We start from the raw sequence: 15,653 nt of genomic DNA, 5'->3' as shown, positions 1-15,653 counted from the left end.
TGAGGTGAAATTATTGCAATTGACCATATTTTTTTTACATTTTAGTTAAAAAAAAATCTACTAATAAAATGCATAAAAAAAGTGTGTAATAATTGTATTCACTGTTAGAAGTGGCCCTCAGGGGCCAAACATAACTGCGACGTGGCCCTCGGTGAAAACCACTTTGACAACTTCAGGTTTATCTGTCAATGTAAAGTAAAAACATATTTTTAAAAATGTTTTTTTTACCCTTTTTGTCAAAGAAAACCCAGTTTTTTTTGTTTTTGTTTTTTTAAACACAAAATGCAATATTTTCTCCCCAAAAAGGTCAAAGTTGAATATTTGATGTGAATTAAGTGGAGCTTTAATTAGGTCAATAATTCATAACACCATTGATTTTAATACATTATTATTTGTTGAGCAATGACAACAACAACAACAAAAAACCCCACTAAAATTCACTCACAAAAGTGTTAAAAATAAGTCGAACATTTTTTAAAAACTTTCTATACTTAAATGAATTAATCCCATCCATCCATTTTCTACCGCTTGTCCCTTTTGAGGTCAATAATTCATAACACCATTGATTTTAAAACATTATTATTTGTTGAGCAATGACAACAACAACAACAACAAAAAAACCCCCACTAAAATTCACTCATAAAAGTGTTAAAAATGAGTCGAACATTTTTTAAAAACTTTCTATACTTAAGTCAGTGATTCTCAAACCGTGGTACGTGTGGGTAAAGTGTCTTGCCCAAGGACACAACAGCAATGACTAGGATGGCGGAAGCGGGAATCGAACCTGGAACCCTCAAGTTGCTGGCACGGCCACTCTACCAACCGAGCTATACCGCCCCGTGCGTGCGTGCGTGCGTGCGTGCGTGCGTGCGTGCGTGCGTGCGTGCGTGCGTGCGTGCGTGCGTGCGTGCGTGCGTGCGTGCGTGCGTGCGTGCGTGCGTGCGTGCGTGCGTGCGTGCGTGCGTTATATTTATATAGCGCTTGGCTCTAGTGTGGGAATGTGAGTGTGAATCTGTGTTGGCCCTGTGATGAGGTGGCGACTTGTCCAGGGTGTACCCCGCCTTCCGCCCGATTGTAGCTGAGATAGGCTCCAGCGCCCCCCGCGACCCCGAAGGGAATAAGCGGTAGAAAATGGATGGATGGATAGCGCTTTTCTCTAGTGACTCTAAGCACTTTTACATAGTGAAAGCCAATATGTAAGTTAGATTTAAAGCAGTGTGGGTGGCACTGGGAGCAGGTGGGTAAAGTGTCTTGCCCAAGGACACAACGGCAGTGACTAGGATGGCGGGAGCGGGGATCGAACCTGGAACCCTCAAGTTGCTGTCACTAGTCCACTCTAGCAACTGAGCCATGCCGCCCCTTATCTGGTTATCATCTGTGAATATAGTGTTATTTTTCATAAAATGTTTCTTATCCTAAAGTTAGTTTTTCTTTTTAAAAGGCATGTTATATGGTAAAAAAAAAAAAAATGGTGCTGTTTTAGGAGGTGTGTAAATTACATTTATTTAACTTATTTGAAATGGCTGATTTGCGAGTATTTTGAGTTAGGAGCTCCAGGACCAGGTCCAACTTTTGGTCCCAATGTGGTCCCAATTGAACCAGTTCATTGTGACTAGGGATGTCCGATAATGGCTTTTTGCCGATATCCGATATTCCGATATTGTCCAACTCTTTAATTACCGATACCGATATCAACCGATACTGATATATACAGTCCTGGAATTAACACATTATTATTAGAGATGTCCGATAATATCGGCCTGCCGATATTATCGGCCGATATATGCGTTAAAATGTAATATCGGAAATTATCGGTATCGGGTTTTTTATTATCGGTATCAGGTTTTTGTCCGATAACGGCTTTTTGCCGATATCCGATATTCCGATATTGTCCAACTCTTTAATTACCGATACCGATATCAACCGATACCGATATCAACCGATATATGCAGTCGTGGAATTAACACATTATTATGCCTAATTTGGACAACCAGGTATGGTGAAGATAAGGTACTTTTTAAAAAAATTAGTAAAATAAGATAAATAAATTAAAAACATTTTCTTGAATAAAAAAGAAAGTACAACAATATAAAAACAGTTACATAGAAACTAGTAATGAATGAAAATGAGTAAAATTAAGTGTTAAAGGTTAGTACTATTAGTGGAGCAGCAGCACGCACAATCATGTGTGCTTACGGACTGTATCCCTTGCAGACTGTATTGATATATATTGATATATAATGTAGGAAGCAGAATATTAATAACAGAAAGAAACAACCCTTTTGTGTGAATGAGTGTAAATGGGGGAGGTAGGTTTTTTGGGTTGGTGCACTAATTGTAAGTGTATCTTGTGTTTTTTATGTTGATTTAATAAAAAAAACCAAAACAATACCGATAATAAAAAACCGATACCGATAATTTCCGATATTACATTTTAACGCATATATCGGCCGATAATTTTTCGGGATGGTGCACTAATTGTAAGTGTATCTTGTGTTTTTTATGTTGATTTAATAAAAAAAACCAAAACAATACCGATAATAAAAAACCGATACCGATAATTTCCGATATTACATTTTAACGCATATATCGGCCGATAATTTTTCGGGATGATGCACTAATTGTAAGTGTATCTTGTGTTTTTTATGTTGATTTAATAAAAAAAAAACAAATAAAAAAAAACAGATACCGATAATAAAAAACCGATACCGATAATTTCCGATATTACATTTTAACGCATATATCGGCCGATAATTTTTCGGGATGATGCACTAATTGTAAGTGTATCTTGTGTTTTTTATGTTGATTTAATAAAAAAAACAAAAAAAAACAACCGATACCGATAATAAAAAACCGATACCGATAATTTCCGATATTACATTTTAACGCATATATCGGCCGATAATTTTTCGGGATGATGCACTAATTGTAAGTGTATCTTGTGTTTTTTATGTTGATTTAATTAAAATAAATAACAAAACAACCGATACAGATAATAAAAAACCGATACCGATAATTTCCGATATTACATTTTAACGCATATATCGGCCGATAATTTTTCGGGATGATGCACTAATTGTAAGTGTATCTTGTGTTTTTTATGTTGATTTAATAAAAAAAAATAAAATAAATAAATAAAAACGATACCGATAATTTCCGATATTACATTTTAAAGCATATATCGGCCGATAATATCGGCAGGCCGATATTATCGGACATCTCTAATTGTGACCAGTTCTTTCTCTCCAATGATGACTGAGTGTTTGTTTTCTCCTGAAGGTGTCGCCCTCCACAAAGCTGCCATCCTGCCTTCCGCCTCTCCCGCTGTACGACCAGCCTCCCATCAGCCCGTTCACCAGCCCCGAGACCACCACGCCTCCGTCACTGCCGCGGTCGCCCTCCGCCGCGCTCAACGGCGAGCACAAGCTCCCCATCCCCGCCGCCTCACACCGGACACCGCTAACCACGCCGAGTAAGCGACGCCGGCCGCACTTCCCCTTTCCGCCATGTCACCTACCCGCCGTTCACCGACACGTCTCTCTTCAGATCTAAGTTCCGGAAGGAGTCCGGCGTCGCCCGGCTTTCAGCTGCAGCCGCCCAGATGTGCCCCTGAGGGAGGCCCGGGGAAACTACGACCTGTTAGTATGCACAGAACAATTCATGTTGACTAAACAAAGTTCACGGCATCAACAGATTACCGTATTTTCCGGACCATAGGGCGCACCGGATTATAAGGCGCACCGCCGATGAATGGTCTATTTTTGATCTTTTTTCATATATAAGGCGCACTGGATTATAAGGCGCATTAAAGGAGTCATGTTATTATTATTTTTTTCTAAATGTAAAAGACGTCCTTGTGGTCTACATCGGGGGGTCCCCAACCAAATATTGAAAATGTTGAAAGATATTTACAAAATATTCAAAATATAAAATTGAATATTCAAAATATTCAATTTTAAACACATTTTAAATTAATTAATTTGGGTTATTTGATTAATTATTGGAGTTGGGTAATCACAGATTTTAGTTTTGAATTAATTATGGATTATTTCATTTGGGTTTGTCGATTGATTAATATGGGCTGGCAATTCAGAAATGTCCAATTTTAAACACATTTTAGATTAAATTATTTGGGTTTATACATTAAATAATTAGTGTTAATCCAAATGTTCCAATTAAAATAAAAATAAAAATAATAATCAAAATGTATCAATTTTAACAAAAACAATTTGGGTTATTTAAATTAATAATTGGTGTTAATTATTGAATGTTGAAACAATTAATTGGGTTTATTGATTAGTTGATATAGTTTGATTATTCAAAAATGTCCAACATTGAACTAAATTTGGATTAATTTATTTAGGTTTATGGATTAATTCATTTGAGTTAATCCAAATTTTTCAATGTTAACTCATTTTGATTAATCAATTTAGGTTAATCAAACTTTTCCTATCTTAACTAATTTTGGATTAATCGATTTGGGTTATTTGACTAACTAATTTCAGTTGATTGATCATTTTTTAAAATTTTCTTTAATCACATTTTGAGCTAATTTTGATTAGAGTTAATCAACATAATCCAATTTAAACACATTTTGAATGAATGAATTTGTCTTATTTGATTAATTATTAGAGTTAATCACAATTTTTAATTTCGAATTAATTATGGATTCATTAATTTGGGTTAATCGATTGATTTATATGGGTTGGCAATTCAGAAATGTCCAATTTTAAACACATTTTAGATTCAATTATTTGGGTTTATACATTAAATAATTTGTGTTAATCCAAATGTTCCAATTTAAAAAAATAAAAATAAAATGATTTAGGTTATTCAAAATGTATCAATTTTAACAAAAACAATTTGGGTTATTTAAATTAATAATTTGTGTTAATCCAAATGTTCCAATTTAAAAAAAAAAAAAAAAATTTATTTAGGTTATTCAAAATGTATAAATTTTAACAAAAACAATTTGGGTTATTTAAATTAATAATTTGTGTTAATTATTGAATGTTAAAACGATGAATTGGGTTTATTGATTAGTTGATATAGTTTGATTATTCAAACATGTCCAACATTGAACTAAGTTTGGATTAATTTATTTAGTTTTGTGGATTAATTAATTTGAGTTAATCCACATTTTTCAATGTTAACTCATTTTGATTAATCAATTTAGGTTAATCAAACTTTTCCTATCTTAAATTAATTTTGGATTAATCGATTTGGGTTATTTGATTAACTAATTTCAGTTGATTGATCTTTTTTTTTAATTTTCTTTAATCACATTTTGAGCTAATTTTGATTAGAGTTAATCAACATAATCCAATTTAAACACATTTTGAATGAATTAATTTGTCTTATTTGATTAATTATCAGAGTTAATCACAACTTTTAATTTCGAATTAATTATGGGTTAATTAATTTGGGTTAATCGATTGATTTATATGGGCTGGCAACTCAGAAATGTCCAATTTTAAACACATTTTAGATTCAATTATTTGGGTTTATACATTAAATAATTTGTGTTAATCCAAATGTTCCAATTTAAAAAAAAAAAAATTATTTAGGTTATTCAAAATGTATCAATTTTAACAAAAACAATTTGGGTTATTTAAATTAATAATTTGTGTTAATTATTGAATGTCGAAACAATTAATTGGGTTTATTGATTAGTTGATATAGTTTGATTATTCAAAAATGTCCAACATTGAACTAAATTTGGATTAATTTATTTAGTTTTGTGGATTAATTAATTTGAGTTAATCCAAATTTTTCAATGTTAACTCATTTTGATTAATCAATTTAGGTTAATCAAACTTTTACTATCTTAACTAATTTTGGATTAATCTATTTGGGTTATTTGATTAACTAATTTCAGTTGATTGATCTTTTTCTTTTTTTTTTTAAATGACATTTTGAGCTAATTTTGATTAGAGTTAATCAGCATATTCCAATTTAAACACATTTTGAATGCATTTATTTGTCTTATTTGATTAATTATTAGAGTTAATCACAACTTTTAATTTCGAATTAATTATGGATTAATTAATTTGGGTTTATCGATTGATTAATATGGGTTGGCAATTCAGAAATGTCCAATTTTAAACACATTTTAGATTCAATTATTTGGGTTTATACATTAAATAATTTGTGTTAATCCAAATGTTCCAATTTAAAAAAAATAAAAAATAATTTATTTAGGTTATTCAAAATGTATCAATTTTAACAAAAACAATTTGGGTTATTTAAATTAATAATTTGTGTTAATTATTGAATGTCGAAACAATTAATTGGGTTTATTGATTAGTTGATATAGTTTGATTATTCAAAAATGTCCAACATTGAACTAAATTTGGATTAATTTATTTAGTTTTGTGGATTAATTAATTTGAGTTAATCCAAATTTTTTAATGTTAACTCATTTTGATTAATCAATTTAGGTTAATCAAACTTTTCCTATCTTAAATTAATTTTGGATTAATCGATTTGGGTTATTTGATTAACTAATTTCAGTTGATTGATCATTTTTTAAAATGTTCTTTAATCACATTTTGAGCTAATTTTGATTAGAGTTAATCAACATAATCCAATTTAAACACATTTTGAATGAATTAATTTGTCTTATTTGATTAATTATCAGAGTTAATCACAACTTTTAATTTCGAATTAATTATGGGTTAATTAATTTGGGTTAATCGATTGATTTATATGGGCTGGCAACTCAGAAATGTCCAATTTTAAACACATTTTAGATTCAATTATTTGGGTTTATACATTAAATAATTTGTGTTAATCCAAATGTTCCAATTTAAAAAAAATAAAATTATTTAGGTTATTCAAAATGTATCAATTTTAACAAAAACAATTTGGGTTATTTAAATTAATAATTTGTGTTAATTATTGAATGTCGAAACAATGAATTGGGTTTATTGATTAGTTGATATAGTTTGATTATTCAAAAATGTCCAACATTGAACTAAATTTGGATTAATTTATTTAGTTTTGTGGATTAATTAATTTGAGTTCATCCAAATTTTTCAATGTTAACTCATTTTGATTAATCAATTTAGGTTAATCAAACTTTTCCTATCTTAACTAATTTTGGATTAATCGATTTGGGTTATTTGATTAACTATTTTCAGTTGATTGATCATTTTTTATTTGTTTTTAATCACATTTTGAGCTAATTTTGATTAGAGTTACTCAACATAATCCAATTTAAACACATTTTGAATGAATTAATTTGTCTTATTTGATTAATTATCAGAGTTAATCACAACTTTTGATTTTGAATTAATTATGGATTCATTCATTTGCGTTTATCGATTTATAATTTTGCATCGGCTATTCGGAAATGTCCAATTTTAAACACATTTTGGATTAAATGATTTTTGGGTTTATACATCAATTAATTAGAGTTAATCCAAATGTTCCAATTTTTACTGTCAACTGAGTTTTGTTTTTTAAGGATTTCTGCTGGTCGTGTGCCTCCGCATTTTTTCATCGCTAAAAATGTGCCTCGGCTCAAAAACGGTTGAAAAACACTCATGTAGACCACAAGAAAGAGTTTTTTTTATTTAAGAAAAAAATTGAATAAAATATGACTCCTTTTAATGCGCCTTTTGTATGAAAATAGACCTGACTAGACCCCGCTCATCGGCAGTGCGCCTTATAATCCGGTGCGCCCTACAGTCCGTAAAATACGGTAATATTTTGACTAAACTAAAACGGCCAACTTATTTCTCCGCTTGTATAAAAGTTGAGATTGTTACGTCGTACTTTTATCATCGGGAGAGTTGGGAATGCGGTTTTTTCTTTCTGAGAAATGTAATTAGCCATCTTTATTAAAAAAAAAGCCTAAAAGTTGCCCAGCTCTGACACCGTGCTCTCATTGGGTCCAGGTACGTGCGGCTCCTCCTCCACCCAAGCAGCAGCAGTCTCGACGGCAGCACGGCAAGAGCGACAAGGCGGAGGAGGTGGAGATCACGCTGGTGTAGCGGACGCCAGACAACAGGCGGTCGGACCCACACCCGAAACATCGCCCAGAACTGAACTGAGCCCTCACTCTCGCTCTCCGTTATCCTCAAGTTGAGGCGGAGGAAGAGAGGGGGGCTGTCAATGAAGGATTCTGGGTATTTGCTTCCTGATGAAGTGCAGCAGTAGCTTCTTCCCCCCCGATGTTTCCGTCTTCTCTCGCCTCACCTTCTTCCATTCTTGCCTTAAAGACCTGATTGGGCGACGGCCCCCGAGCACACTGGAGGAACAGGACCAATGGAGACGTGAGCCGTGGACAGAAGGCCATGTAGCAGTCCAGGTCTTGGGGACACTACCTGTACACGCCCACGTTCCGGACCAATCATTGCACGGGCGGGAGTAGGCCACGCCCCTTTTGACAAACACAGTGGAACCTTGAAGGTGGAACACTTTTCACTTTTCACAATTTAGTTTCCGTACCATCTAATATTTCGTAGTCCAACTCACGTTCTGTGGTTTTTCCACAAAATACTTGTCTAAAATTTTAGTTTTGAACACATTTTGGATGAATTAATACTTGTTATTTGATTAATTTCAGTCCATTCATTTTTTAATTTTTTTTTAATCACATTTTGAGCTAATTTAAAAAAATATTCCAATTTAAACACCTTTTGAATGAATTAATTTGGGTTATTTGATGAATTATTAGAGTTAATCACAACTTTTACATTTGAATTAATTATGTATTAATTCATTTGGGTTTATCGATTGATTAATTTGGGTTGGCTATTCAGAAATTTCCAATTTTAAACACATTTTGGATTAAATTATCTGGGTTTATACATGAATTAGAGTTAATCCAAATGTTCCAATTTTAACAAATTTTGAAATAATTTATAAAAATGTTTTTAAATCAATAACAGTTTTAACACATTATGGATGAATGAATACGGGTTATTTGATTACTTTCAGTTTATTAATTTTTTATTTTTTTTAAATCACATTTTGAGCTAATTTTAAAAAAAATATTCCAATTTAAACACCTTTTGAATGAATTAATTTGGGTTATTTGATGAATTATTAGAGTTAATCACAACTTTTACATTTGAATTAATTATGGATTAATTCATTTGGGTTTATCGATTGATTAATTTGGGTTGGCTATTCAGAAATGTCCAATTTTAAACACATTTTGGATTAAATTATTTGGGTTCATACATGAATTAGAGTTAATCCAAATGTTCCAATTTTAACACATTTTGAAATAATTTATAAAAATGTTTTTAAATAAATAACAGTTTTAACACATTATGGATGAATGAATACGGGTTATTTGATTACTTTCAGTTTATTTATTTTTTATTTTTTTTAAATCACATTTTGAGCTAATTTAAAAAAAAAAGATTCCAATTTAAACACCTTTTGAATGAATTAATTTGGGTTATTTGATGAATTATTAGAGTTAATCACAACTTTTAAATTTGAATTAATTATGGATTAATTCATTTGGGTTTATCGATTGATTAATTTGGGTTGGCTATTCAGAAATGTCCAATTTTAAACACATTTTGGATTAAATTATTTGGGTTTGTACATGAATTAGAGTTAATCCAAATGTTCCAATTTTAACAAATTTTGAAATAATTTATAAAAATGTTTTTAAATAAATAACAGTTTTAACACATTATGGATGAATGAATACGGGTTATTTGATTACTTTCAGTCCATTCATTTTTTATTTTTTTTTTAAATCACATTTTGAGCTAATTAAAAAAAAATATTCCAATTTAAACACCTTTTGAATGAATTAATTTGGGTTATTTGATGAATTATTAGAGTTAATCACAACTTTTAAATTTGAATTAATTATTGATTAATTCATTTGGGTTTATCGATTGATTAATTTGGGTTGGCTATTCAGAAATGTCCAATTTTAAACACATTTTGGATTAAATTATTTGGGTTTATACATGAATTAGAGTTAATCCAAATGTTCCAATTTTAACAAATTTTGAAATAATTTATAAAAATGTTTTTAAATCAATAACAGTTTTAACACATTATGGATGAATGAATACGGGTTATTTGATTAATTTCAGTCCATTCATTTTTTTATTTTTTTTTAATCACATTTTGAGCTAATTTAAAAAAAATATTCCAATTTAAACACCTTTTGAATGAATTAATTTGGGTTATTTGATGAATTATTAGAGTTAATCACAACTTTTAAATTTGAATTAATTATGGATTAATTCATTTGGGTTTATCGATTGATTAATTTGGGTTGGCTATTCAGAAATGTCCAATTTTAAACACATTTTGGATTAAATTATTTGGGTTTATACATGAATTAGAGTTAATCCAAATGTTCCAATTTTAACAAATTTTGAAATAATTTATAAAAATGTTTTTAAATAAATAACAGTTTTAACACATTATGGATGAATGAATACGGGTTATTTGATTACTTTCAGTTTATTAATTTTTTTTTTTTTTTTAATCATATTTTCAGCTAATTTAAAAATACAATTCCAATTCAAACACATTTTGAATGAATTAATTTGGGTTATATGATGAATTATTAGAGTTAATCACAACTTCTAAATTTGAATTAATTATGGATTCATTAGGGTTTATCGATTGATTAATTTGGCTATTCAGAAATGTCCAATTTTAAACACATTTTGGATTAAATGATTTGGGTTTATACATGAATTAATTAGAGTTAATCCAAATGTTCCAATTTTAACAAATTTAGAAATAAGTTATGTTTTTTTTTAATCAATACCAGTTATTCAAAATGTATACATTTAAACATATTTTGGATGAATTATTACGGGTTATTTGATTAATTTCAGTTCATTATTATTATTTTTTTTTAATCACATTTTGAGCTAATTTAAAAAAAATATATATTACCATTTAAACACAGTTTGAATGAATTATTAGAGTTAATCACAACTTTTACTTAAATTAATAATTGATTAGTTAATTTGGGTTTATCGATTGATTAATTTGGTTTGGCAATACAGAAATGTCCAATTTTAAACACATTTTAGATTAAATTATTTGGGTTTATATATTAATTTATTGGAGTTAATCCAAATATTCCAATTTTAACAAATTTAGAAATAATTTATTAAGGTTATTCAAAATTTATCAATTTTAACGAATATTGGATTAATCAATTTGGGTTATTTAAATTAATAATTTGTGTTAATTATTAATTATTACAGTTAGTTAATCACAACTTTTAAATTTGAATTAATTATGGATTAATTCATTTGGGTTTATCGATTGATTAATATGGGTTGACTATTCAGAAATGTCCAATTTTAAACACATTTTGGATTACATTATTTGGGTTTGTACATGAATTAATTAAAGTTAATCCAAATGTTCCACTTTTAACAAATTTAGAAATAGGTTATGTTTTTTTTTTAATCAATACCAGTTATTCAAAATGTATACATTTTAACATATTTTGGATGAATTATTACGGGTTATTTGATTAATTTCAGTTCATTATTATTAATTTTTTTAATCACATTTTGAGCTAATTTTAAAAAAAAAAATTACAATTTAAACACATTTTGAATGAATTAATTTGTGTTATTTAATGAATTATTAGAGTTAATCACAACTTTTACTTAAATTAATAATTGATTAGTTAATTTGGGTTTATCGATTGATTATTTTGGTTTGGCAATACAGAAATGTCCAATTTAAAACACATTTTAGATTAAATTATTTGGGTTTATATATTAATTTATTTGAGTTAATCCAAATATTCCAATTTTAACAAATTTAAAAGTAATTTATTAAGGTTATTCAAAATGTATCAATTTTAACGAATATTGGATTAATCAATTTGGGTTATTTGAATTTATAATTTGTGTTAACTATTAATTATTACAGTTAGTTGATCACAACTTTTAAATTTGAATTAATTATGGATTAATTCATTTGGGTTTATCGATTGATTAATATGGGTTGACTATTCAGAAATGTCCAATTTTAAACACATTTTGGATTAAATTATTTGGGTTTGTACCTTAATTAATTAGAGTTAATCCAAATGTTCCAATTTTAACAAATTTAGAAATAATTTACTAAGGTTATTCAAAATGTATACATTTTAACAAATATTGGATTAATCAATTTGGGTTATTTGATTAACTAATTTCATTAATTTTAATTTAAAAACTATTTAATAACATTTTGAGCTAATTATAAACAAATATTCAAATTTAAACACATTTTAAGTTAATTAATTTGGGTTATTTGATTAATTATTTGAGTTAAATAATCAGATTTTAGTTTTGAATTAATTATGGATTAATTCATTTGGGTTTATTGATTGATTAATATGGGTTGGCAATTCAGAAATGTTCAATTTTAAACACATTTTAGATTCAATTATTTGGGTTTATATATTAATTAATTAGTGTTAATCCAAATGTTCCAATTAGAAAAAATATAATTTTTTATTAAGGTTATTCAAAATGTATCAATTTCAACAAATATTGGACGAATCAATTTGGGTTATTTAAATTAATAATTTGTGTTAATTATTGAATGTTGAAACAATGAATTGGGTTTATTGATTAGTTGATATAGTTTGATTATTCAAAAATGTCTAACATTGAACTAAATTTGGATTAATTTATTTACGTTTATGGATTCATTAATTTAAATTAATCCAAATTTTTCAATGTTATCTAATTTTTGTTTGTTTGATTAATCAATTTAGGTTAATCAAACTTTTCCTATCTTAACTAATTTTGGATTAATCAATTTGGGTTATTTGAGTAAATAATTTCAGTTGATTAATAATTGTTTTTTTAAATCACGTTTTGAGCTAATTTTGATTAGAGTTAATCAACATATTCCAATTTAAACACATTTTGAATGAATTAATTTGGGTTATTTGATGAATTATTAAGAGTTAATCACAACTTTTAGTTTTGAATTAATTATGGATTCATTCATTTGGGTTTATCGATTTATAATTTTGGATTGGCTATTCAGAAATGTCCAATTTTAAACCCATTTTGGATTAAATTATTTGGGTTCATACGTCAATTAATTAGAGTTAATCCAAATGTTCCAATTTTAACAAATTGAGAAAAAATGTATTCAGGTTTTTCAAATTAAAATTTATCAATTTTGACAAGTATTGAATTAATCAATTTGGGTTATTTAAGTTAATAATTTGTGTTAATTATATATATATATATTTTTAAAATTAAATCATGAACAAATTTTGCAACAATGAACTGGGATTATTTATTATTCAAAAATGTCCAACATTGAACTCATTTTGGATTAATTTATTTAAATTGAATGGATTTGAGTTAATCCACATTTTTCAATGTTAACTCATTTTTGTTTAATTTATTTCGATTTTTCGATTAGTCAATTTAGGTTAATCAAACGTTTTCCAATCTTAACTAATTTTGGATGAATCAATTTGGGTTATTTGAATTAACAATTTGTGTTATTAAAAAAAAAAAAAATCAAAATATTGAACAGATTTTGGAATAATTATTGGCTTTTATCGATTAGTTAATAACAAGTTAATTAATGAACTTTGTAATTTTAAACTAATTTTGTATTAATTAATTTGGCTTATTTCATGAATTAATGTGGATTAATTAATGAAACTTTCCACTTAAAAAAAAATTTGATTCATTAATTTAGGTTAATTATTTTGTGTTAATTAATCACAACTTCAAATTTAGAATTAATTTTGGATTAAATAATTTTAGTTAATTAACCACAAACGGCAATTTTAAATATTTAGAAATAATTTTAAGTAACAACGTTGACGTATTTCAAACTCAGGCTTATGTTGCATCATCACAATAATTCTCTTTGCTTATTATAATAAAGAAACATCTAACTTTAAGGTTCCACTGTAAAAAAAAACAATTTTATTTCCCTATTTATGGACCCTTGAAAGAAATATTTATGTTGGCCCCCAGGAAGTGGTGCCCTCCCCCCATATATAATAGCGGCCCTCACCATAGCGCAGTATGTACTCCATGTGTATTAGTACAGTACATTACTGTGGTCATAGGAATGTTATGTTTCATACTCCGCTGTAAATATGAAAGCCACGGAGGGCTGGGGGAAAAAAACAAAAAAACGAGACGAGAGAACGGAGAGGCTGGCTCCTCCCTTCTTTCCCCATCGAAACACCGGGTCTCGGTTAGTTTTCGCCTCGTTCCTGTGAGAATCCTGCGTGCGACCGAAGCATTAGGCGTCGGTTAAGTTATCCAGTGTGCTCAAACAACCACCAGGTGGCATCTGTGAGCGGATCGTCTCTTTCTCTCTGACTTACCAGGCCGGGATGAGGCACAAACTGTCCACCGACTCCCGGGTGATGATTCTGAACCGACTGTTGGTGTTTGTTGTCATGGTGATTTTGGACTGGCAGTATTTCTGGCGCGGAGAATCGATGGATGTGTTTTTTTTAATCCCCCCCCCATAGTTCAGATGTTGACAATCCGCGTGTTTGCTGCTGGTTTATAGACGAGAGGCGCGTGATGGACAGTTCGAGTTTCCCTTTGTTATCACACTTCCTGCCAGCCTTCAAGCACCTTGCCAAGTGGCAGCGTAGCACTTTTATTTATTTCCCCTGCAAAGTGCTTCCACTTAGCGTCCAAGATTTCCTGCCTCGTTTTTTTTTGTTTGTTTCACTTATCAAACACAGAAACGGTGTGTGTGTGCACCGGGGGGAAAAAAAATTCAGTAAAGACCGCACCATTTTTTTAAAAAAATTTCAGTTTGGACGTAGCCAAGCTTTTTGAGTGATTGTTGGATTCTATTCACTGGAAATTGTCTTGCCAAGCATTTACACGCCATTGGGTTTTGGACCGACATTAAATGTGGGAATGTCCAAACATTCACACATGTAAGAATATTCAACCAAAAAATCATCCAGTTATTATTATTATTATTATTATTATTATTATTATTATTATATAATTCTGTGAATGTCCAGGCATTTACACATGTAAGAATCTTCACCAAAAAAAAAATCTATTTATTATTATTATTATTATATAATTGTGTGAATGTCCAAGCATTTACACATGTAAGAATCTTCACCAAAAAATCATCTATTTATTATTATTATTATTATTATATGATTGTGTGCGCTCTGTGAGTGCTTTGAGTATATAACAATAGAAAAGCCGGATATAAAATCTAATCCATTATTATTATGTCCAAGCATTTACACATGTAAGAATCTTCACCAAAAAAATCAGCTATTTATTATTATTATTATTATTATTATATAATTGTATGAATGTCCAAACATTCACACATGTAAGAATTTACACCAACAACATAAAATATTTATTATTATTATTATTATATAATTGTATGAATGTCCAAACATTCACACATGTAAGAATCTTCACAAAAAAAATAATCTATGTATTATTATTATTATTATTATTATATAATTGTGTGAATGTCCAAGCATTTTACACATGTAAGAATCTTCACCAAAAAAATAATCTATGTATTATTATTATTATTATTATTATTATTATTATATAATTGTGTGAATGTCCAAGCATTCACACATATATAAGAATTTACCCAACAAAATAATATATTTATTATTATTATTATATAATTGTGTGAATGTCCAAGCATTTACA

General features: G+C 28.9%; 1 protein-coding gene across 1 annotated transcript in view; it reads left to right on the top strand.

The window, feature by feature from the left end:
* LOC133663049 (F-BAR and double SH3 domains protein 2-like) overlaps positions 1 to 8,771 on the top strand; it is a 22,323-nt gene extending 13,552 nt beyond the window's left edge. Inside the window, exons 4-6 of the mRNA XM_062067231.1 lie at positions 3,280 to 3,472; positions 3,547 to 3,638; positions 7,902 to 8,771. Of these exons, the coding sequence (XP_061923215.1) occupies positions 3,280 to 3,472; positions 3,547 to 3,638; positions 7,902 to 7,997 (381 nt within the window). The 3' untranslated portion in view covers positions 7,998 to 8,771. The remainder of the gene's footprint in view (positions 1 to 3,279; positions 3,473 to 3,546; positions 3,639 to 7,901) is intronic.
* Positions 8,772 to 15,653: the final 6,882 nt, after the last annotated feature.

The sequence above is a fragment of the Entelurus aequoreus genome, linkage group LG13, assembly GCF_033978785.1.
Source record: "Entelurus aequoreus isolate RoL-2023_Sb linkage group LG13, RoL_Eaeq_v1.1, whole genome shotgun sequence".
NCBI lineage: Eukaryota > Metazoa > Chordata > Actinopteri > Syngnathiformes > Syngnathidae > Entelurus > Entelurus aequoreus.
This window is presented reverse-complemented; position numbering and strand designations above follow the sequence as displayed.